Below are 25,725 nucleotides of genomic sequence, written 5' to 3'. Positions count from 1 at the left end.
CCAGGTACTGTGCTATCTCCTGAAGGTTTAAAAATTAATAAGATGTGATCCTTGCTTTTAATTATCTTACATTGTATATTTTTTATGAACTCACAGTTCCACAAAGGAGAATCTCTATAGTATTGATTACAATACAGTGTGTTCAATTAATAAGGTATAAAGTATTATATATTATAAGTATTGAGATATAGGGTTTTTGCCAAGGAGAAGTTAGTGAAGACTTGAAGATGGGGAGATTTTTGATCTAGGTCAAAATTAAGGAATTGGTTAGAAAAAGAAGGAGAAGACTAGTCCAGCCAAACATGTGAAAAAAGAAACAAGGATGTGTTTAGAAAACAGCGAGTGAGTACTTTATTATACTTGGAATATAAATTACATGGGGGTAATTGGCAAGAGATGAGACTCTTTGAGGCGAGATGTTGACTGGCCTTATATGCCAGTAGAGGAGTGTAGACTTATATGTAGAGGAGTGTAGACTTTATGCCAAAAAGTGTGGAATCCAGGAATCATTGTTAAATAGGAGTTTTTATTACTAGATAATTTTTTTAACAGATACGATACATTATAAAGAATGGACGAAAGAGGAGACCATCAGTGAAGAGATGAGTTTGGAATCTACTGGAATAGTCTTATGAGTGATAATGAAGCTAAAGCTTGGGCCAAGGAATGAAAAAGGAATACACAATTGAAAGACAACTTAGAAATAGACTCAGGCCAATTAGATTGAAATAAGGAAAGAATCTAATTCTAGAATTTTGGTCTTGGCAAATTGCCTAATCCACCTCTGTTTTTGGACATGAGGTCTTTGAGACGTGCAGCATGGTCAAGTGAATTGTATTAAGACATATTACTAGTTAGTGACAGAATTGGGTCCCTGCCTGTAGTGTTCTCCACATTGTACCTTGCTTCCTGTGTCTCCAACAGGTTTTTCTTTTTTTCCTTGATCATGCTATGACCTTATATTGCTTACAGTTTACAGGACACTCTAATATACATTATCTATTTTTACTTGTTCAGCAATCCCATGAAACAAGTAGAACAAGCAATTATTTTATCCTTTCTGAAGGTAAGAAAACCAAATCAGTGTGGTTGCTATGCTTTTTCAGAGTTTTCTCAGTTTTATCCTTACTACTTAAATATATTATTCCTTAAGTTTTTCCTTTAAAAATATATAGGATTTTATAACTGGTAGAATCATTTGTTGATTTAGATTGTAGATATACTCCTGAAATTATCTCTCAGCCTGACGTAGAGATTTTACATGAATAATGTGGTTTTTATTTTGTCCTTTAGGGAATCATTTTGCAAATGAAAAAAACTTATTTTTGTTTGATTTTTTTTTTTCTTTGAGATGGAGTCTTGCTCTGTCACCTGGCTGGAGTGCAGTGGCGCGATCTCGGCTCACTGCAACCTCTGCCTCCCAGGTTCAAGCGATTCTCCTGCCTCAGCCTCCCAAGTAGCTGGGACTACAGGCACGCGTGCCATCACACCCACCTAATTTTTGTATTTTTATAGAGATGGGGCTTCACTATGTTGGTCAGGATGGGCTCGATCTCTTGACCTTGTGATCCTCCCACCTCGGCCTCCCAAAGTGCTGGGATTACAGGCATGAGCCACCGCACCTGGCCTGTTTGATTTTTTTTATAATCTTGGTTAATTTAAAGCAAAACATTTTCTTAAATGCCTCCTCGTATAAAATATTATTAGGACCATGTGAGGGTAGGCAGTCTGTCATAGGGGACTCATTAAATACTAGTTTTATTACGTATTGTGAATCCTAGGGCATATTAGTAAACCTCTATCAACCTTGCTCTCCTCTACTTCAGTTTGATATAATAGTAGTATTAATTCACAGTTATTATCGAGTGTCAAGTGAGATGACTGCAAAGCATTTACAACGGTCCCTGGCACTAATAACTACCTGAGATATTATCAGCTATTATTAGATTTGTATTTTCTATTGTAGGAAATTTATAACTATATAAGTAATGCAGTTTTAAAGACAAAGAGTCAAAAGGAAATGAATTAACATTTACTTGTGAATTTTGCATCAAATAATTTCTGTAAGTTCTATAGCACAAATATGATTTACATTTAGATACATACATAAAATGTAATTAAGAAATAGGGAACAGTTCCTACACTAAAGTATTTTTTTCTTGAAAATGTATGTTCTTTAGATAATCAAAGGGTTTTATACTCACTTAATGCTTAATTATGATGATATTAAAAATCATTTTTTCTGTTTAAGAAAGTCTTATATTATTGTTCTAAAATCATTTCCTATGAGGAGTTAAGAAGATATTGAAACTTATTTAATTCTGTTAGAATGTTCAAAAAAATTTATCTTTTTCATTTGTTGCCAATACAGTCTCTGAAGAAAATAAACATTGTATTATGGTGGAACAAATGTTTTAATTTATGTTGTGTTTACATAATACAAACTTCTGGTGTCTATGGAATGATCAAGGTATTGAAGTTTAAGTTCATTTTCATAGAAAGTCCAATCAGCAGTATATCTCCAGCTCCATCTATAAAGATATTATAGACATAAGTATATTCTTCTTAGTGCACTGGAGCTCTTGTTAGGTAATGTATCAAGATGATAAAGTGCTTTTTCAAGAAACTTATTGAATTACTTTGGTATATAATATAATTTACCCAAGTACAGCATTCATGACCTCTACTTCATACCCTTCGCCATTCAGCTATATTTTTTCCTCTTTAATCTCTTCTACATGCATTTCATTAGTAATAAAGGAATCTTCCAAAATTTATTCCATGGATCCATTTTAGATAAACAAGAGTTAGAACTGATTTTACCAAATTCAGATTTCTATTCTAATTTTTTATTCTTAGTGGTCTATGAAAACAGTGTTTATTAATTTACTTTATTTTTTAGGCAAGCCAAATTAGAGCTGAGAGTTGCTGTAGCAAAAGTGGAAGAGTTAACTAATGTGACTGAAGATCTGCAGGGACAGATGAAAAAGAAGGTATTTTCTGTTTCTAAGACAAATGGGTGCCTATTGCTTAGTTTTCTTTCTATTTTGTTGATTTATTTTGGATTAGGTGTTATAGAGGGTTGTCAGAAGATGAATTAATTATTTTATTACCCTTAAAATATGAAAGTAGGAAGCTAAACTATATTATTGAAAACAACTTTATAAAGAATTTTTTATTTCCATTCTCTATAGCCTAATTCAATAGAACGTCATAATCACACCTAAGCACATCATTACTGAAACGCAAATTGATACAAGATCAAGTTTCAGTTAACTGGTTATTTGCAGGTGGAAAACAAGCATTTAATACTACTTTTATGTTATTTACTAAAGTATTTATTGACATAATAGACTCTGGTTCTTTTTAATATGTAATAGAGAAATTTCAGAAGGATGTCAAGGAAAAGTCAGGCTTTAGTTTTAGATAGATATAATTATTGAAAATTCTCACTCTGGGACTTATTAGCTATGTAACTTTCTAAGCCTTATTTCCAATCTGTAAAAAGTTGATTATAGATTTCTAATAATGGTAGATTTTCTAAGTGTTACAAGAACCCTCCCATAGGTAACAATTTTAAAACTTGGATAGATTTTTAAAACACCAGAAAGCACCCAAAACAGAAAGAAGTAAAAGAAATAAGAATTGTTAAATTTTGGATGTCTGGCCTGATGGTTCTCCCAACCCCCACAGCTGTGGCTTCAGAAAACACCTTTGTATGGGCTTAAGGTACCCAGGTCAAAGTTTAGGGCTAGAAAAGCAGTAGGAAATTTATTTTATTTTATTTTATTTTTGAGTCAGAGTCTCGCTGTGTCACCCAGGCTGGAGTGCAGTGGCTTGATCTCGGCTCACTGTCAGCTCCGCCTCCTGGGTTCATGCCATCCTCCTGCCTCAGCCTCCCAAGTAGCTGGGACTACAGGTGCACACTGCCACGCCTGGCTAATTTTTTGTATTTTTGGTAGAGACAGGGTTTCACCGTGTTAGCCAGGATGATCTCAGTTTCCTGACCTTGTGATCCGCCTGCCTCAGCCTCCCAAAGTGCTGGGATTACAGGTGTGAGCCACCGCGCCCGGCCAGCAATAGGAAATTTAAAGAAGAAATACTGGCAGCAGGAGAAACACACAGAAAAAGTGAGAGCCAAATTCTGAGTGTAAATTCTTACCAAATTCATGCCTGACAACTAAATTATGCATACGGAAGTGGGGGAGGGACCCCAGAGAGGCCAGTGAAGAAGCAGGCAGAGACCTAAGAGAAATTTACTTTTGAAAGATAGAGATGTATGGAACTAGATATTTGAGTTTGCTACTTTTTATAATTGAATACATGCGAGAAATGTGTGCAATTGAAGCATCAGCATACTGAAGACTTCCTTATTGTTTGAAGTATCAGAGGACAAAGCCCAAAGCTGGAAAGGCAGCTGGAAATTACAGGGGAATCTGTAGAAGCGAGGGAACCACAAAGATGATGAGCCCTAACTCTGCCCAAATCTTGACTGATCTTCAAATTATGTAGGCACAGAGCCTAGTTATAAAAGCAACAGTGGAAAGCAGTAAGAACTAATTACAGATATCAGCTGCTACCTACTGTATGTGGAACAGATTTCAAATTTCAAGACCAAGCAAGATAATTGTCTACTTGAACTAAAAAAATAAAAATAAAAATTTAATGCTCAAAAGAACAAAGCAGAGTAACTGCAATGTATTATCTACACTATTGAGTTTTCAAAAATTACTAGACAGAAAAGTATGACCTATACTTGTGGGGGAGGTGCTGAGGGAGGAAGCCATTAGAAACTGACTTTAAATGGATCTATCTGTTAGATTTAGCAGACAGAGACTTCAAGTCAGCTATTATATATGTTCAAGGAATTAAAATCTGTTTTTAAATTAAAGTCTCTAGGAAGAGATAGATAATTTTAAATGAGAACTGGAACACAATTTTTGAAAAAGAACTCTAGAGCTTTAAAGTTCAGCAACTGAAATAAAAATTTCACTAGATGGACTCAAAAATAGATTGGGAAAGACAGAAGAAATAATCAATGAACTTGAAGTCAGATCAATAGAAATTTCCCTGTCCAAAGAACAGAGAGTTTAAAAGATTGAAGAAAAATGAACAAGAGCTCAGAAATCTGTAGAACAATGTGAAGCAATGCAACATAAGTGTAATTGGAACGGCCAAAGGGAGGGGGATGGGAGCAGAAAAAAATTAAAGAAATAATGGCTGAAAACTTCCTAAATTTGGTGGAAAACATTAAAATTTAAGAATCTCAATGAGTAAACAAAATCACTTTGAGATACATCACAATGATACTGACAGCCAATTATGAAGAGAATACCTGAAAGTAGCAATAGAAAAATGACCTGAACAGAGAGGCAATGATAAGATTAATGGCTAAGTTCTCATCAAGAAACTGTGGAAACACTTCTGGATATAGGCCCTGGCAAAGATTTTATATCAAAGACTCCAAAAGCAATTCCAACAAAAAGCAAAAATTGACAAATGGGACCTAATTAAACTAAAGAGCTTCTGCATACCAAAGGAAACTATCAACAGAGTAAACAGACAACCTACAGAATGGGAAAAAATATTTGCAAACTGTGCATCTGACAAAGGTGTAATATCCAGCATCAATAAAGAACTTAAACAAATTTACAAGAGAAAAAAAACATTAAAAAGTAGACAGCGGACATAAACAGACACTTTTCAAAAGAAGATATACATGTGGCCAACAAGCAAATGAAAAAATGCTCAACACTATGAGTTAGAAAAATGCAAATCAAAATCGCAATGAGATACCATCTCACACCTGTCAGAATGGCTATCATTACAAAGTCAAAAAATTACAGATGCCGGCAATATTGCTGAGAAAAGGGAATGTTTATCCACTGCTGGTGGGAATGGAAACTAGTTCAGCCACTGTGGAAAGAGGTTTGGAGATTTCTCAAAGAACTCAAAACAGAAGTGCCATTCAACTGAGCAATCCCATTACTGGGTATATAACGAAGTAGTATAAATCATTCTACTATCAAGACACATGTCCATGTATGTTCATCACAGCACTATTCACAATAACAAGGAGATAGGATCAACCTAGATGCCCATCAGCAGCAGACTGGATAAAGAAAATGTGGTACGTGTACACCATGGAATACTACACAGCCATAAAAAGAATGAAATCATGTCCTTTGCAGCAATATGGATGCAGTTGGAGGCCATTATCCTAAGCAAATTAACTCAGGAACGGAAAACCAAATACTGCATGTCCTCACTTACAAGTGGGAGCTAATCATTGAGTACAAATGGACACTAAAGGGAACGATACACACTGGCCCTACTGGAGGGTAGGGGATGGGAGGAGGGTGAGTATTGAAAAACTACCTATCAGGTACTATGCTCATTACCTAGGTGGCAAAATAATCGGTATACCAAACCCCCGATACACAATTTACCCATGTAGCAAACCTGCCCATGTACCCCCTGAATCAAAAATAAAGGCTGGAAGGGAGGAAAAAAAAAAACCTGTGGAAACAAAGTATTAGAATAATATATTTCAAATGCTGAAGAAAAAAAATACTAAGAATTCTATATTCAGTGAAGTTATACTTCAAAAATGAAGGCAAAATACAGGCATTTTCAAATAAACCAAAAATGAGAGAGTTTGTCCCCAGCAGACCTGCATTCAAAAAATTCTGAAGGAAGTTCTTTAGGCTAAATGGAAATGACACCAAATGGCAACTCAGATACAAGAAGAAACTAAAAGCAACAGAAATGGCAAATATGAAATAACATGTGTACATACTTTTCTCTTAATATCTTTAAAAGATGGCTGCTTATAGCAGAACTAACAACACCGTATTTGATGGGTTTGTAAAGTGTGCAGATGTAATATATGACAACAATGGCACTCAGGACTGGGATCGTACATGGATATACACTGTTGCAAGGTTTCAGTGTTTTCTCTGAACTATTATCTAAATATTAACTCTGAATAAATTGGGTAAGTTCAAGATGCATATTGTAATCTCTACAGCAACCACTAAAAAATAGTTCAAACAGATATAGCTAAAAGCAATAGAGGAATTAAAATGACATTCTTAGGCTGGGCATGGTGGTGTGCATCTATAGTCCCAGCTACTCGAGAGGCTGAGACAGGAGGATCACTTGATCCAAGGAGTTTGAGTGCAGCCAGGTAACATAACAAGACTCTAAAAAAAAAAAAAAAAAAAAAAAAGTTATGGCATCATAAAAAATATTTGTTAACACATGAAGCAAGAAAAGATGAACAAGAAATTTCCTTAGAAAGTTGATACAAATAAAATTTATTAATATAGGTCAAATCATCACTATGTCAAAGAAGAAAGACCCTGTGATTACCTTGATAGTTAATGAGACATAGAATAATATAGTTAAGAGAGCATATTCTAAAGGCACATTATCTGCATAGAAATCCCTCTCGTTTTGTTAGACTTGTACTATAGAAATAGTTTGAAATATTGGTAGAAATCTATGTGCAGTAACTGTTTGGAGTATTTTTTATTAACACAGGATTGATGATGAAGTTCTCCCCTCCTTTTTATTATACACATGATTTGTTTCCAAAGTCATATTGTTTCTTTTAACGTACGTGTTAGAATGCTAATAGCATAATAACTTTATAGCATGAGCTGTTTTCTTTATGCTGTATAATGGTGTATTGAATTTTCACATACTCAAAGTAAGCTTTGAGTTTCTTTATTTTCTAGGAGAAGGATGTGGTGTCTGCCCATGGAAGAGAGGAAGCATCAGATAGGCGTTTACAGCAGTTACAGTCTAGTATAAAACAATTAGAAATAAGGTAAATTGTTAAATGCACCTAGCTTTGTTGATATGCTTTAAAAGATATTTTACAATAGAGTTTCAGTGTGTGATATTTACTAGAATAAATATTTTATAAACTCCAAATCAGAACTATAATCATAGGTGTAAAATCTGATTTAATCGACATTGTTTATTAAAAACTATATTCAACAGATTGCTATACTTTGAATATATATTCAAAGATAATTTGTTTAATATGATTTTAGAACCTTTACTAAGTACATTAACTTAATTTTGAATGAGAATAATTGTACCAAATTTAGTCCAGTACTTTTTAGGAAACAAATAAAACCCTTGATATCATGCTTTTGTATCAGTACTGCAGAGCACAAAGCACACCTTTATTTTCATTTCTCCTCAGGTCATCCTGCAGAGTTTGGTGTGAACATAGTTGACCCTCAGTAACCTAAAATCTTTCTTTCTTCTAAAGAGTGGTTAAAATTTTTAAATCATAGTTAAGAGGAAATTTGATATTACCTCAACCCCTCTATAATTCTGTACTTCTGCAAATAATACAGTTACAGTAGAAATAAACCATCAAAATGGAAGGCAAAGAAAGGAGAGGAATGTTATTTTTAAAAACTATTTTTTAGGAATCATGAACCATAAATCCTACAAAAAGGATTAGCTTCAAGAGCTAAATGTAGATTCTTTTTGCATCTTGGGCGTAATATGTCAGAAAAATCTTGCAAGCTGAAGCTTGATCATCAATTCTTTTGGTCCTCCAGAAGGCAAGGTGCTAGTGCATCCTGCTCCCCAGTACTGTTCTCCCTTGTGTTCTTGGGAATTCTAATTTGCAATGGCCCTTCGGATACCTTTACCCATCACTCATCTCTGCCCTGATAGCCATCATCAGTTGGTGTCATGTTTTTCAACAGGAGTATTGGCTTTTTGAGTGAGACAATTCTTAGTTGTTTGAGACTGTGCCAATAACTACAGGATGTTTAGCATCCCTGGCACCAAATACTAAATTCTAGTCGCATCTCTTAGCATTGTAACTACCAAATGTCCCTACACATTTCAAATGCCAATACCATCATAGTTGCAAACTGTTGAGTATAGGACACTTGTATATCAGAATGGTCCATGCAGTACTTTTTTAAAAATCTTTTTTTCTTTGTACAAGCTGAGCCACATGACTTCATATTAGATTGTGGACTTTATTTTAGGTAGGGAGAATATATATTTGTCTTTTTCTAAAGCTAAGAAGTAATTTTTAACCAGATGCTAAAAGTCATCTTGAAAAGATGACATTTTCCAAGTGCTTTGATGATTTTATTTTGCTATAAATGAATAATTTATCTGTTTAATAAAATCTTTTCATTTGACACAATGACTATAATAAAAGTGACAATAAATATATGCCTGCCCCTCCCACATCAACAATGCCTTTTGTATACTAATATTTAGAATAACTAATATAGGTAGAGGAAAACAAGTATGATCCTTGAAGGAATCAATAATAATTAGATTTGAGAAGAAAAGAAGTGAAATGAAGTTTTAATAATTTTTGTATGTTTGTTTGTGGTAATTTTGGGCAGTATAAAGGAGACATATGCAGCATACTTGAAACTTCTATTTTTATGCCTATTGAACAGGAGTAGTAGAAAAAGGTCTAAGAGATAGTTGAGATATGCCCCAGTATGACTAGGTATGATTTTCCATACATTGTTAGAAGAAAAGTCTGTAAGACTCCCTCCTAAGAGGGACTTTCGTATTCACAGGCGAAGCATCATGTTTTCAATGTGTGTTGAGCACCTACTGTTGTACCAGCCAGTGTTTTAGGTTCTGGAATTCTAGGAGTGGCCAGTATCTGGTGATATCTGATTATCTCCGTAGATGACAGAGAAAAGTCCTTAAACAACATTTATACCTATTTAAACAAATACAAAGGATTATCATCAGTAGGGAAAATTCACCAATGGATACTACTATTAAAAATAGGGTTTTTAAAAAATAAGTAAAAACTTAAATGAAGTCTGACTGAAAGGCATCACTTACTTGTATAATCACCCCCACTACCTTCTGACCTTCATTACTCATATGCTTAAATTGTTAGGGAAAGAAAATTATTCAATAATATAATTGACTCTTGATTGGCTGCCACTATCCACCTGAATTGATATGTGAGATTTCACCCATATTTAGTAAAGAATGCACCCAGATTTATATATCATTCATTACTTAATCAGAATCCAAATCATTTTTTTCACCTTTCTTCAGCAAATATTCACTTCCTAGACTGAAGACATTTTAAAAGCTAAGTTACCATAGGATATATGTATATGAGAGCTTGAGAAAAGTAATATGAAAGTGATTGAAAAACAGAATTTAGATACAATTGTTTTTCTTCAAGATTTAGTTGGGTGAGTCTTTAGTACTGTGAAAGACCAAATGTACCAGATAATTCAGAAGATTATTTTATTCAGGCTATTGCAGTAGGGAGAATGCTCATTAATGAGGAATGTTTCAAAGAAAAGGAAGGGGTCTGAGGTTTTACATAGGTGGGTAAACAAGTTGTGTATGAGTCTTAGGGGAGTCATGAGAAGGGATGGAGGTGGGTCTTATCTTGGAATATGCGAGAGCAGGGTTGTTTTATGCTGTTAGCTCTATTCTGAAACACAAAATGCTAGAGGGGGTTTAGAGAAAAAAGGTGGGAGGATTTCTTAGCCATCCCTGTTTTCTTGGCTCAGGTAAAGTCTAATATTATCAGTATAAAGGAAGAACAAAAGCCAGATACAGTAGACATAATATACAATTAACGTCTATTCTTAAGATTTGAGGCAGATATTTGAGTGGACCAACAATTCTGTAACACAGGTTAGAAATGGAGGAAAACGAAGTAATGATTAATAATGATTGTGCAGACTATTCCATTCACATAATATGTCAGACTAAATATTCTGAAAAAAACCCTCTTAATGTAAGCATCTTGATCAATTACAACATGATTTGTTTTCAAAGTTGTTTCTTTAACTTACATGTTAGAATGCTAATAGCATAAAAACTTTATAGCATGAACTGTTTAATTACATTTAAATGCTCAACTTATATAGTTGGGTATTCTCAAGTGTACAAACAAAAACAAAAACAGGAAGCTAAAACAAGAATGATAAATAAATGACTTCCCTGCCAAGGAAGTCAGGGCTGGATCTGTATAATATTGCAAGAAGGTAAATGTCCTTAGGCAGGCTGGAACCCCTGAAGGAACTACACTCTCATTAAAAGACTAAAATAGAAAAAAATCCTGCCTCTTAACAACGATAGCCAACAAATAAAACTATTTCCACCATGTAGCCAAATGGAAAATAGAAATCATAACAATCATTGCAGTCTTCTCTGAGAATATGTAACCATAACTCTGCCCTCATATGAGCCTGTTGTTTAATATTATACTATTTGTTGATTTGGAAACCTCAGCCCCAAAAACTAAAGTGGCAACAGATTGGTAGGGAGTCCTGGTGCATGGAAGAAGCAACAGTAAACCTTTGGGGGAAATACTTTTGAACACAGACCCCTCAGGATTCCTACAGATTAAGTTTAGACAGATAAGAACTTAATCAAAAATTACCAAACACATGAGAAAATAAACCACTTGACTGACAGGAGGAGGGTTTTGATGTGGTTAGTGGGGAGAATAGAGAAGGCTGCTGCTTCTACTATTTAAAAAAAAAGAAATGTCTGAAAATAACAAAAAACAAAGAAAATTATAAAATATATCTTACCAAACATGTTATAAAGCCACAATAATCAAATTAAAATGAGTTGAGCATGTAATAAATAAGTAGATCAATGCAACATACTCTACTAGTAAATTATGATATTTGCATATATGATATTTGCATATTTTGGGGGTGATAATAGGAGTATTTAAATTCATTAGTTACTAATGGTATTCATACAACTGGCCATTAGTCTGGAACTTAAATTGGACTCTTCTCTTACATCATATTCAGGAGTAAATTCAAATGAGTCAGGATTAAAAATTTAGGGGTAAAAATTAAAGTCATGGAAATATTTGGAGAAAATCTAAGAGATTACACTGACAATCTATGGATGAAGGAGACCATCTTTATAAAAACTGAAATCGCAAAAGTTGAAAAAAAATAGTCAAATTTAGCTGTATTAAATTTTTAGTGTGGCGAAGATTCCCTAAATAGAGTCAATAGGCAACAACAACAAAAAAGTAGATTTGGAAAAAAAATATTTGCAGCATAAAGGACAGACTAAGGGTTAATATTTATAATTTAGAGTTCTTATAAAGGGAAGAGCAAAGTAAACAACCCATCGGAAGAAAATATGCAAAGAAGATTAGAAGAAATTCAAAGAACAAAATCCATATGGCTTACAAAAGGAGGAAAATATGCCTAAACTTTCTAATAGAGAAATACAGATTAACAGTGAAATGAGGTTACATTCATTAGACTAGGAAAGGAAGGAGCCTTTCTAACTTGATGAGATTTCTATATTATTAGATGAGAAAAGCAAGTACAGAAAAGGGTGTATACTATGATTTTTATTGTTATAACAAAAGTTTAAAAAGCTCCTGTGGTTACCTGTATGTATAATATGTGTGTATATTTATGTGTATATGAGTATGAGTATATATATATATGTACATATGATCATATGAATATTGAGAAAATTATTTTAAGATATACATTAGTAAGTTAACATAGCTTGTCTGGGTAGAGAGTATGAAAGGGGAGAAAAGAGAAAAGACCATATAAATGTAAAGAACAACTCATTTCTTAAGGGTTTGCTTTATATCATTGTCATGTAACTATATAATACCGTGTGATACCATAACAAGTATAACATAATTAGGATCAGAAAATCCAGGCTTAGTCTCAGCCCCACTGCTCATTAGCCCTATGATCTTAATCAAATGCCTAACCTCTCTGGGTATGTTTGTTGTTCTTTAAAATGAAGATATGGAGGTAGTAAAACCTACTTTATAGAAGGGTAATGAGTATCAAGTGAGAAAATATCAATACATGTGAAAGTTACTGGCATAATACCTGTCCTGTAGTAGATGCTCAGCAAATCTCCCTCCTTCCCTTTAAAAAAGTTTAACTTTCCCAGTGTAATTATTGATTTCTAGATTATGTGTGACAATCCAAGAAGCCAACCAATTAAGAACCGAAAATACACATCTGGAAAAACAGACCAGAGAGCTACAAGCAAAGTGCAATGAATTAGAAAATGAGAGATATGAGGCTATTGTAAGAGCCAGAAATAGCATGCAACTCTTAGAAGAAGCTAACCTTCAAAAAAGTCAGGTAAGAAAGCTAGTAAATATGTTTAGATATAATAAAATGTTGACTATTCTCCCATGTGACCTCACAGTAAGGGATTCAATGGCTGTTGAATAAATACATGAAAATGAAATTGCTACTCTTTTCATTAGTAATCATCCATATTCTTGGATGGTAAAACCAGATATCATCATATGATAAAACGTCAATTCTTTTCTAAAATAATGTATAAATATCAGACTTTCTTATTCTCCCAGATGCTGCGTAACTAATCTTCATCCCCTGTAGTCTCATACTTAAAAAAAAAAAAACTGTTAACAGTGCTTTACTTCAGTATACCCTATATTTTATTCAGTTGAATCTGATAAATCTTACCCGTCTCTATTCCCCTTCATCATATACTCAATTACTTTATTAAAGCGGAAGCTTAATTAGCTTTAAAGATTTATTTACTGAAGGCTTCATGTCACTGTTCTTTTTTAATTCTCTAACAATTGTGATTCCTGTGCTGTCAAATACAGTGTTCCTTGTCATATACTGCTTCCCTATGAATGATACATTTAAGTTTATTGAAGTCACAAAACAAATGTTTTAATGTTTATTTTGCGGCCTCCCTTATGTAGAGTTCATTAAATCATTAATTTATTTACCAACATTCATCGAATGCCTAGTATATGCAGAATACGGGTACAAAGGAAATGCTTTGTTTTATTTTATTTCCCTTTTTACAGAGGATTTTTCAAGAGAGCTCTAAAACAGAATATAGTGTAAGTTGGATATTGAGAAGCTCATAAATAAAAAAAGAATTAATTATCTAAATCCTAACTGTGGGGATGCTAAGGTGTTTATCATGCCTTTCAACTAATATTTTCATCTGTGATCTGAATACTGTCTTTTAGAATGGTTAAGAGGAACACAATAGACATAATATGCTTGGGAATTGTGTCGAATACCTAAATCAGCTGGAAAAATTAAGGTCAAGAAAAAATTTTTATCTCTACCCTCTGAAGCCTACTTGTATGAGCACTCTTATACCAAGCCATTAAAAATAAACATCTTATGTAGAGCACAGTGGACAGAGAAAATAGTAGGAACACTCATTGCCCATCCTCCTCCCAAATCTTCTCACTCAAATCTTAAGTCAACAGACCCTCACAGAGGCTGTCTATGGTTACACTATTAAGCTGCTCTTTGACTCATTGCTTAATTGCTAGAGGGTTCCCATCTTCAGTTGCTTGTTCAAAGTCAAAGGTTCTCCCAGCCGATAATACAAACAAGGCAGGAAGTACAGCCTAGCATAGTTCCCCTTCTCCCCCTCAAGGTTATTTTATAAGAACAGCTGTTACTTCTCACTAGCTTACTTGTTTAAGGTGGAGGAATTTTATCTTAAAAAACAATTTTTACAAAAACAGAGGTAAAAATGTGTATGGTACCTTTGGAAGATGGTGGGAACAGAACACAGGGCCATTTACGTGTTGATTTAAAATGGATTCAATTTGGCCTAATTGAAGAAGTTCCAAGCCCAGAAAAAGGTTTGTGTTAGAGATGTAAATATGGGGATTGTCAGCATATAAATGATATTTAAAACTGTGAGATTTGATTAGACCACTAAGAGAAGGACAGATAGAGAGGGGGACAAGAAGTGAACCTTGGGTAGTCCAGTATTAAGAGGTTGAGGAGATGAGGAAGAATCAGCAATGTAGACTGAAGAGGAATGATCAGTGAGATAGGAGGAAAACCGGTACTGTGTGTGATGTGCTGAAAATCACATGCAGAAAGTACAACAAGGAGAGGAAAGTAAATATTTCAAGTGCTGCTGGTAAAGAAGTACTGAAAATTTACTTATAGATAATCAGTATGGAGATCATGGTGGTGAAAGCCTGATTCAAGGGAGTATAAAAGAGATTGAGAGGAAAAGTCTTGGAGATGAACAAGTTACAGAGTTTTGCTTCTCAGAGAAGCAAGGAAATGGACTGTGACTGACAGCAGAGCTAGGATTATGGCAATATTTATTTGGTGGAAGATGGAAATGATTGGAATTATAGAAACACATCAAAGAGACAAAACAAGTAGTGTCTGCAATGATCAAATTATGAGTTAATGAGTGACATAATTTGAATAATACTAAATAATGGAAAGAGAGAGAAATTCAAGAGATTCTTATAAGGATACGATACCTAGATTTGATTATTTACTTTATATAGGGACTTGAAAAAATGGAAAATTCAAAAATGGTTTTAAGATTTCTGGCTGTAGAGATTAGAAGGGTGTTAGAAACACTGGCTGAAATAAATACCATAGAGAAAGTGTCTTTAGTTAGGACAAGGGCAGGTGAGGAGGTTAGGGAAAATAAATATCATTCATGATTTCAACATGATATTCAAGTAGAGATGTCCCAGAAGTTTTGAATAAGGAAGTGACTAGTGGATAGGTTTTCACCTGTTATTATCTTTACTAATAATAATGTTATCTATAACATGAAATGATTATTTTCTGAAGGCTCTACTTGAGGAGAAGCAAAAAGAAGAAGACATAGAGAAAATGAAAGAGACAGTTTCTCGGTTTGTACAAGATGCTACCATAAGAACCAAGAAAGAAGTAAGGATTTTTAATTATATTTAAAATTCAGAATTTAAGTCACAACTAAAGACTAAATTCTACCTAAATATTTGTAAATTAAAATTAAAATACTTGCCTACATAGTTATAAAGACTCCATATGAAATTATTAACATAAGTGTTTAAAAACTAACTAAAGGAACTGAGTAAAGGCTCCTTTCCTTTAAAATTATCTCCAGTAGGATAGTGGGATATACTGTATAGCCCTCCACTGGATAAAATAAAGATGTTCCTTTTTTTTCCTTATCTGTATTTTTTGTGGGCAATATTATTTCTCTCCTAGGTGAACTGTAGATTTAAACTGGTTTTCAAAACTTCCATCAGTTTAGAAAAAATAAAGTTAAAATGTTTGCTTTCTCCCAAGCAACTAAGTGGTAGAATTTTTATTTCCATAAAGCCACTGTACAACATTTCTTCCTGCAGAAGTATTTCTTAGAAATCTATTACTTTTACAGAATCATGGTGTAAAGAAAAAAATCTATTACTTTGTCTTATATGACTGAAATTAGATAGTTTCCCAAGATAAAATTTTTAATTTAAGGCAGAGTCCAAAGTAAACCCTGGGCTTTTTAATTTGTCATCTTCTATATCCTTTCTGCAGGAGCTCTGTCTTTCCTATTTGTGAGGTTGAGAGTACTGTAACATTGGACTATAGCCTAAAATATTCTTGATGACATATTTTTAAAATAAATATTAATAAACTTTATACTTTTAATGATAAAAATATTTTATTAAAGTATTCTTGGTATGAGCATTCCTCTAATTGTATTTTCTTATCCTAAAATAAATTCAAATTGATTTTGAGGTTGATGAAGGTCATCTTTTGCATGAAGCTTTAAATAATCTAAGTAGAATTTTTCAAAAGCATTGTGATCTCATTCATTCCAAATGTTTTGCAAACGGAAAATACAGATGCTTCCTAAAATCCAATTATTTCCCTATTCAAATATGTAGTCCTACCAGGCATCTGAAACTCAACATGTCTGAAACTGAACTTACTCTCATAGTCAGTCCCAGATTGTTCCTTCCTTAGGTGTTCCTGTTGATTTCCTGTAGCCAGCCTTTCCCTGCCATTACAGCTATTCACTCAGGAAGTATTTATTGAGCACTTCCTGTGTGCTAAGCATTTTGCTGCGTCTTTGCCCCCTCTGAGTTCCACACTGTTGCCAAGTTGATTTTTTTAAGTAAACTTTTAAAATTATTATTAAAAGTGATATATACTCATTGTAAAAAGAAATGGAAAATATGTATGAGAAAATATGTATAAATGAAAAATATGTATAAAAGAAAATTAAAATTACAAGTTTAATACCCAGAGATAGCACTATTTTTAGCATTGTTCTGTGAATTTCATTTAATCCCAAATTATTCACGGCATGTCCTTCAAATATGTAGAATTAACCTGTTGAATTGAGAATAACTTTACATGTATCTCTTCCTATTGACTAAAGTAAATATGATGAATAAATTGTCACATATTTCTGTTCTGGCTATAAAATTGAACAAAAATATGACGTGGCTTATTTCTTTAAAATATGAAAATACTTTATTTCTTAGATATCTCTCAAATAAATAAAATTTGTAAAAAATATACATTGTTCACTTTTGATTTTAAATCATGGCTGGTGCCATTATTGGATTTCCTATTTCTTAATAGTTTATCTTACTATTTGGTTTATAAATGTCCTTACTATTCATAAAATTATAGAGGAAAATGCTTATATAAAGTGAGGTTAGGATGAGAGAAGGATATTAGTCCCTCTACAGACTTCAAAACCCCAATCACAGTAAACTACCTCACTGAAATGTGTGTTTCCTCACATGACAAAAGTTTACATTTTGTTTCATTAGATGCTAACTCTAGGAAATTCCATATGACCTTTGGAGCTTAGAAGTTTACGTATGATATACCATCAGTGTCAATAGTTCTACACAGTCCTTTTAAAAGGCATGAGTAGTTTGATTGGTCTGACTTTGCCAGGATTACTATAAATGTATTTCAAAATATGTACCCTCTTATTGACATAAACCCTCAAGTTAGCTGTATCATTTCTAGATACTAAAAAGAACACATTTTAGAAATTATGTGAGAGAGCGACAGACATGACAGGCTTATAAGAACCAAAATTTTTATGTTATAGGAACATTTATGACTTAATTTCTCTGCCTCAGTCTTCCTCATCTATAATGGAAATAATAACAACCTCATTGGATTTTTGTGAGAATTAATGAGATAATACATGTAAAGCACTCTGAATAGTACCTAACACCCATTAATCCTCAATAAATTCTATCTGTTATTGTTACTGATTTCATAAACAGAATACATTGATTCTTAATATAATTATTCATAGGAAAAGTCTACATCAAATTATAACCTTTAAAAGAGCTGGCCGGGCACGGTGGCTCACGCCTGTAATCCCAGCACTTTGGGAGGCCGAGGTGGGCAGATCACGAGGTCAGGAGACTGAGACCATCCTGGCTAACACGGTGAAACCCCGTCTCTACTAAAAATACAAAAAATTAGCTGGATGTGGTGGCAGGTGCCTGTAGTCCCAGCTGGAGGCTGAGGCAGGAGAATGGTGTGAACCCAGGAGGGGTGGGGCTTGCCGTGAGCTGAGATCACGACCCTGCACTCCACCCTGGGCAACAGAGCGAGACTCTGTCTCAAAAAAAAAAAAAAAAAAACTAAAATAGACCCAGAAATAATATGCTTGGCAGGTCTTCAAAAAGATAACACTCATATTAATTAACCATATAAAGTACATGGCAATATTGTAAATGTTCTAAACAAAGTTTACATCATATTTTCAAAATAGTCCATCTTGTACTAGAAAATTCTTGAAGACCTTTAGATCATAAAATTTACTGATGATATACTATTGGCATCAGTATTCTTCACAGTCCTTTTAAAAAGCATGAATAGTTATTAGAAAAATTTATTGTCATAGAGAAATCCTGATGAGATGTGACTAACTCTTCAAAATACTCTGTGCACATTAATAGTGTTCTTTCTGAAGATATTTAAATGTTAATTAAATTTTATTAAATGTTATTTATTAAATGTTATTAAATGTTAATTTAAATATCTTCATATGTAAAAGTAATTTAATACTGGGATGTGGTGTGTATTATTTAAAAAGTATTCTGTTTATGAGTCAAAAGCACCTTTAAAGTTTTTTTTTGTTTTTTTGTTTTTTTTTTGAGATGGAGTCTCGCTCTGTTGCCCAGGCTGGAGTGCAGTGGCGCGATCTCGGCTCACTGCAAGCTCTGCCTCCCAGGTTCACGCCATTCTCCTGCTATAGCCTCCCGAGTAGCTGGGACTACAGGTGCCTGCCACCATGCCCGGCTAATTTTTTGTATTTTTTTTTTTTTATAGAGACGGAGTTTCACTGTGTTAGCCAGAATGGTCTCGGTCTCCTGACCTCGTGATCCGCCCACCTCGGCCTCCCAAAACCTTAGAAGTTGTTAATTAAATTTTGACTTGCTTTATAGCAGCAGTTCTCAAAAATATTGTTCAGAGAGGCCACAAGGTCACACCTACTTCTATAATTGTAGTTAAGACATCATCTGCCTTTTTCAGTCATTCTCTCACATGTGTGCAGTGTTGTTTTCCAGAGGCTGTATGATATGTGACAACACAATAGGTTGATACAGAAGGAGATATCAGAATCTAGCTTCTATTCAGCCAGACATTAAGGAAATTTGCAAAAGTATTTTAAAAATGCTACTCTTCTCAAAAATTTTTAGTTTTGGAGAATATACTTATTTCTTATAAAAATATTGTTCAGGTTAATCGGTAAGAAATTACTTTTTAAGAGATTAGTAGGTAAATGTCTTTAAATTTTCTGTTTTCATTTCTAATATGGTAGATTTTCATAGAACCCATTATAAGCAAAAGATCTTTTTTTTAATTGTGGGTAAAAGCATCCTATGACCAAAATGTTTGACAACCACGGTCCTTTTGGATATACCATTCTATTCACTCTCCTTCCACTTTCATGGCAAATTCTTGGCTCTTTAATATATTATGTGCTTATTTGTCTTTTATGTCCTAAAAGTTACAATTTTATTTTTATCAAAATTATTATCCTGAGTGTTTTTATCAGATATTAATCATTTTTATTCTAGAACCAAATAATGAGTAAATGTCTTAATTTACAGGTTGCAAACACCAAAAAACAATGTAATATACAAATTTCTCGATTAACAGAAGAACTTTCAGCCCTTCAAATGGTATGTTTGACTATACTGATATTTTCTTCCAAATATTACTTATTTTAAAGGCCAAGATATATACTATTGGGGATTCATTCATTCAAAAGATACTTATTAAACCAAGCCCTGGCTAGGTGCTAAGAAAAAAGTGAAAATCCAGATAGACATGTTTGCAGCAGCCTTGTGGCTTATGTTCTAGCAGGAAAGATAGATGGCATTTATCACATTTTACTGTAACTACCTGTCTTTGACAGAGAATGCACAGGATGCTATTGCTAGCTGTAGCTCCTATCATATGCTGAGTTTATCTGGGAAACCAAGGAGAAAGAGAAAGTATATATAACAGTGGGAAGGAAGAAATACAGAAAGCTTCCTGAAAGAAATGAATACTGAGGAATGAGTAGGCCAAGAGGGGAGAGGAAAAGAATACTTGTGTGGCTAGAGGTGAGATTGGAAATAGAAGTTTAACTTGAACATTTGATGTAATGAAATTTAATAACCTTGCTTACAGGAGAATAAAAGTATAACAATTTTCAAGAATTGAGAAAATGTTTATAACTTCACAAACTTTCATCTTTTCTGACTCCCTGTATCACTTTTTATCTCTGTTACAAAATTTAGCAATGAATCATATCTTGTAATAACTATCATGCTTTAGGTGTATGTTGAGCATACACACTCTGTCTCTCTCCATGAAAATCTTATTTCGGCAATTAGATTGTAAGCATCTCAACATAGTAGAGTCTTACGCCTTCCTTTATTTTCCCTGTTGCTTGCCTAGTACAGTGTTTTGCGGAGTATATTTTTAAATGTTTATCAACTGAATGGTATATTTAAACACTCTGAAAGAGGGATCACATTTTCTTTCGCCATTCTACAAACTTTGGAGAGCACATGACGGGATCTTAATCATTGTGTATTGGTCCCAAATGTAATAGAACAAGGAATATTTATTTTGTATTTGTTTGTTTAATGTCACTTATTTTAATAATGTAGGAACATCAAGTAAAATTAGTGAGATGCAATGTGGCCAGTTAGTGACATGTAATTTTTTGTTGTTGTAGAGTTTTGCTTCCTTTTCTATCACCCAGTTATTTTGCTTGTTTTCTTTCATGGGCTGATTAGCTATCAAGAGATTCATATCTTTGTGGAAAAAGAGGAGTAGAAGGGTACTACCCCAGTCCAAGATCATTTAATGGATGGTAAACTCTGCAAGGGCATGAATATTCATTCTTTCTATATTCTCAAGGGAACAAGGACTGGCTAAGACTTCCAGGGATTTTTCAAATCGTTGTTAGCTGTGTAACAACCAGAGCTATATTAAACTCACTTTAGAGTAAAAAGAATGACAACTTCAGTTTATTGCAAAAAGTGTTTCTTATAGTAAAAAAATTCTACTTCATAGCTAAGTGATTTTTCTAAAGATATGAAACATCTCATAGTCATGTTGATTCTATGGGGAGAACTATACTGTGTAATTGAAAAGTTTGAAGTATTATGTTAAAAATATGTTCAAAGGAAAACGTATTTGGCTACTTTAAGACAGATTTTCTCAAAAAATCTAAGCTACAGTTTGAAGCATAATAACCTGATGCTTGCTATTGTTTTCTATTATTAACAATTTTACTATCTAGACTAATAGTATTAGTATAATATACTATCCATCTATACTATTTATTTACACTATGAAGTCCAGGAAGGAAGTTATGCATACTTTTGCTGATCCAAAATTAAGGTATGCTCACAGGAAGGAGAAAAACTTGTATTTTAGATGAGTGTGCAGATTATTTAATAGATTAAGAAAAAGCCGGAGCCATTATATTTCAAGCTACATATCTCCCTTTGGAGACCAACACGTACCTAACAGCCTTTGTTTTCTCTGGTAAGGTATAGTTTATCTTAAGAATATTCAAGGTTTTATTCTGCCATGTAGCAGATTGCTATTAATCTATATCAAATAAGAAAATTAATTATAAAATGTTCAAACTTACAAAAGTAACATAAAATGTTCATTATGATCTTTTCTTTGATGGATGAATTTTTTGGAAGTCTTTTTTTTAGTTTCTAAATACATGAGGATTTACACTGTCTTTTATTGTTGATTTCTCATTTGGTTAGGTCGGCAGCACAGATCATGGTCTATATGGTTGGTTCTTAATATGTATTGAGACTTCTTTTATAGAGTATTATTTTGGAAATACTCCATGAGTACCTGAAAAAATATCTATTATTTTGTCATATTTTCCCCCAAAGGTAGGCATGTCAGTGGTGATAAGCAAATATCTCTAAAAACTTTGTAATAGTAATTTTTAATGTTTGCTTTAGTATTATAGTGCATTTCTACTAGAATTAGTATGGTAATTCTCTCTAAAGGCTTAAACTTTGCTGTCTCATTTTACCTTTTTTACCCCCAGGTTAACCAAATATTCTTTAGGCCATCATCATTTGTCAGTGAAATGGTGGATTGGGTGGAGAGGGATATGAAGCATACTTACACATGCATTTCTCTATATACCACTTGCCAGCCCCAGAAGTGTGAGCCAGACTTTGTTATTAACATATATATTAAAAATCACATGGGAGGAGTTACGAATGTAGGTAAAATCCCAAATTTAGCACTGAAACTACCCTCTCCTAGATAAGCAACTTACTGTATGAATAAGTGGAATATTAATGTTGCATTTTGTATACACTCAGGGTTCTATCTTAATAAAAGATATTAAATTTAAATTTGTCAACTGATTTGTAACAGGTTTAAAGATCTTCATTATCATCAATGGTGATTAATTTTGGGTCACAAAAGAAGCTTACTTTAAAATTTAAAAACATATTGAAATACACTTCTTCTATAAAATAATTGAACATCATTAGTATGTAGTGTACAGTTAGCAAAGTGGGTTCCTCCAAAGCATGATTCACAATTAGGGAAAAAAAAAAAAAAAGAGGAAAAAAAGCCATACCCCACTATTCACAATAGCAAAGACTTGGAACCAACCCAAATGTCCAACAATGATAGACTGGATTAACAAAATGTGGCACATATACACCACGGAATACTATACAGCCATAAAAAAGGATGAGTTCATGTCCTTTGTAGGGACATGGATGAAGCTGGAAACCATCATTCTCAGCAAACTATCGCAAGGACAAAAAACCAAACACCGCATGTTCTCACTTATAGGTGGGAATCGAACAATGAGAACACATGGACACAGGAAGGGGAACATCACACACCAGGGGCTGTTGTGGGGTGGGGGGAGGGGGGAAGGATAGCATTAGGAGATATACCTAATGCTAAATGACGAGTTAATGGGTGCAGCACACCAACATGGCACACGTATACATATGTAACAAACCTTCACGTTGTGCACATGTACCCTAAAACTTAAAGTATAATAATAAAAAAAAGGGACAGAAATGCAAATGCACAGAATGAGGGGCACTCTGCAGTGGAGGCCAGCCTTAGTGGGTCGCAGACAGGGTGGGGCAGAGATGACCTCCCCCTGCACTGATTACTGTCCTATTAACATACACATGTGCACCTGTCTCACGAAAAAAAAAAAAAAAAAAAAAACAAGCCATACCCATTACCCGTTCTCCAGAATAAACATATAAATACAAATAATTGTGAAGAACTAATAATTATGATTTTTTTGTTTTAGGTGCATTAGAAAAATGTTAAATTTTATTATCTAATTGATATGCTTGCTAAATACAGAGTAAAATCTTTTGAGCAGAAATACTTTATGTTCATGCTAATAAAATATTTTTAGTATTTCTGTTGGCTGTAAATTTTGTAAAGAAAAAAGTTAACTTTTTTAGAATTTATACACCCACATATCTTTTAGGCCATAGGTTATCCCTGAGGGTTTTGTGCCACTATCTGGTTCTATGTTCCCTTTTCAAAATACTTGATAAGAGTATATGAAAAGAAAATCTATAGTATGAGAAAGGGGTTCTATTTATTTTTTTGTCCCTGGGATCCCCCAACCTCAGTCTGTTTAATTAGAACTCCTTGGCATCCTACTGCTGGAGGCAATTTCTGTAATCCTGGGTTAGGTTGCTCTTCAAATATTGAGTTTTGTTTTGTTTTTAATCAATATAACCTTAAACTTGTGTTGATAACTATGATATTCCCATTATGAACAAATTATAATTTTTCCCCACTTTTCTTAAGATGTTACCAAATGTATATATTTACAATATGACTTGAATTTATAGGAGTGTGCTGAAAAACAAGGCCAAATTGAACGAGTCATTAAGGAAAAAAAAGCAGTGGAAGAAGAACTAGAAAAGGTAAAAAGAAAAAGGAAATATAACTACCTAAAACCCAACTGCAAATATGCAACATTACTGTCTGCCTCCATCATGCCATCTACTAGCAATTCCTTTATTTGTTAATATTGTCCTGGTAAGTTTTTCTTTTCTTTTCTTTTCTTTTTTTTTTTTTTTTTTTTTTTTGCAATGGAGTCTCACTCTGTCACCCAGGCTGGATTGCAGTGGCACGATCTCGGCTCACTGCAACCTCCACCTCCCGGGTTCAGGCAAGTCTCCTGCCTCAGCCTCCTGAGTAGCTGGGAATAGAGGCGCGTGCCACCATGCCTGGCTACTTTTTTTGTATTTTTAGTAGAGATGGGGTTTCACCATGTTAGCCAGGATGGTCTCTATCTCCTGACCTCGTGATCCGCCCGCCTCAGCCTCACACTTTTCTTAAATATATTCAGAGTCTACAGTTAAATACTGATGTTGCCTGGATACAATTCTTTTCCAAGGGCGGCTGTATTCTTTGAACTTTGTACTTAAAGATATAAATTTTGTGAAGTAGTTATATTTCTTGCTTAAACCTCACCCTACGAAATTTCACTTTGTCTTTCCTTTCTTTTTGAGTTTTATGTTAGCTCTTATGGTGCTTAGGCCATCTATAAATAAAATAAGTATATATAACCAGAAAATTATAGCATTGCTGTGATTTTTACCTTTTAGAAGTACAGATTTTAATTTCACACTTAGGAAGAATATTTACCCCCATGATATTTCAGAAAAACTATAGGGAGAACTCCATAGTTTAAAATTCATCTCTTTCATATGCTTTTTTATTAGCAGTAATATCCTGCTCTTGTAAAGTACCTTGGGAAAAGAAAAGGAGGCCAAATTTGATTGAGCACTTACTGTGTTTTAGGTGCTGCACTAAGAACTTTCATAGAGAGGTTAAGTAACTTACCCATTGTTAAAAAGTGGTAAATGGTAGAGTCAGAGTTTGATTTTCAAAGGAGAGCTATGTAGCGTAAAAATTATGTTCTATATCTATTATGAACATAAAAAATTATGACATCAGTAAAAGAGTAATACACAAAGCAAAACATAATGTACAATTCCATTTGTGAAAAAAAAAATACATGTGTTCAAAATAGGACTTTTGGTTACCACTCTCCTGCAAGGTAGGTCCCTTCTGAGTTTCCATCTGCGTATCAGTTTCCATTTAGATTGCCACCTGTTATACATCAGGGTTTGGGATGAATGTTTTAACATCACATGGCAAAGGTTAAGGAAAAGGCTTTTGGGGAAATGTAAAACTTACAAGGCAAAAGACAACAGGTAAAGAGAAAGCACAGCGCCTTATTCTCCCACTGTTCCACAGACCAGTGTTCTAAGGTCAAAGTACTGCTGGGTCTGCAGCTTAGATCTGTATTCCAGTAGTGGAATGTTGACGTGCTGATACTCCATGTTTTTATAGAGAGTGACAAAGCAGTCCTGTCAGTGGGGAAGACACAGGT

General features: G+C 33.8%; 1 protein-coding gene across 16 annotated transcripts in view; it reads left to right on the top strand.

Annotated features, from left to right (window-relative positions):
• Positions 1-25,725, top strand: part of SCLT1 (sodium channel and clathrin linker 1) — a 223,338-nt gene that overhangs the window by 121,892 nt on the left and 75,721 nt on the right. For 12 of the 16 annotated variants that reach the window (XR_010156701.1, XR_010156700.1, XR_010156698.1 and 9 more), the window contains 6 exons: positions 2,903-2,993; positions 7,743-7,834; positions 12,962-13,139; positions 15,615-15,713; positions 19,898-19,969; positions 24,173-24,247. Coding sequence is in view for 11 of the 16 variants with exons in the window: in XM_063809861.1 (XP_063665931.1) it covers positions 2,903-2,993; positions 7,743-7,834; positions 12,962-13,139; positions 15,615-15,713; positions 19,898-19,969; positions 24,173-24,247 (607 nt within the window). In the remaining 5 variants the exon portion in view is untranslated. The remainder of the gene's footprint in view (positions 1-2,902; positions 2,994-7,742; positions 7,835-12,961; positions 13,140-15,614; positions 15,714-19,897; positions 19,970-24,172; positions 24,248-25,725) is intronic. The other 4 variants (XM_063809865.1, XM_016952215.3, XM_063809864.1 and 1 more) reach the window with 3 other exon arrangements.

The sequence above is a fragment of the Pan troglodytes genome, chromosome 3 (genome assembly GCF_028858775.2).
Source record: "Pan troglodytes isolate AG18354 chromosome 3, NHGRI_mPanTro3-v2.0_pri, whole genome shotgun sequence".
NCBI lineage: Eukaryota > Metazoa > Chordata > Mammalia > Primates > Hominidae > Pan > Pan troglodytes.
Note: the sequence above shows the minus strand (reverse complement) of the source record. Positions and strands in the feature narration are given on the sequence as shown.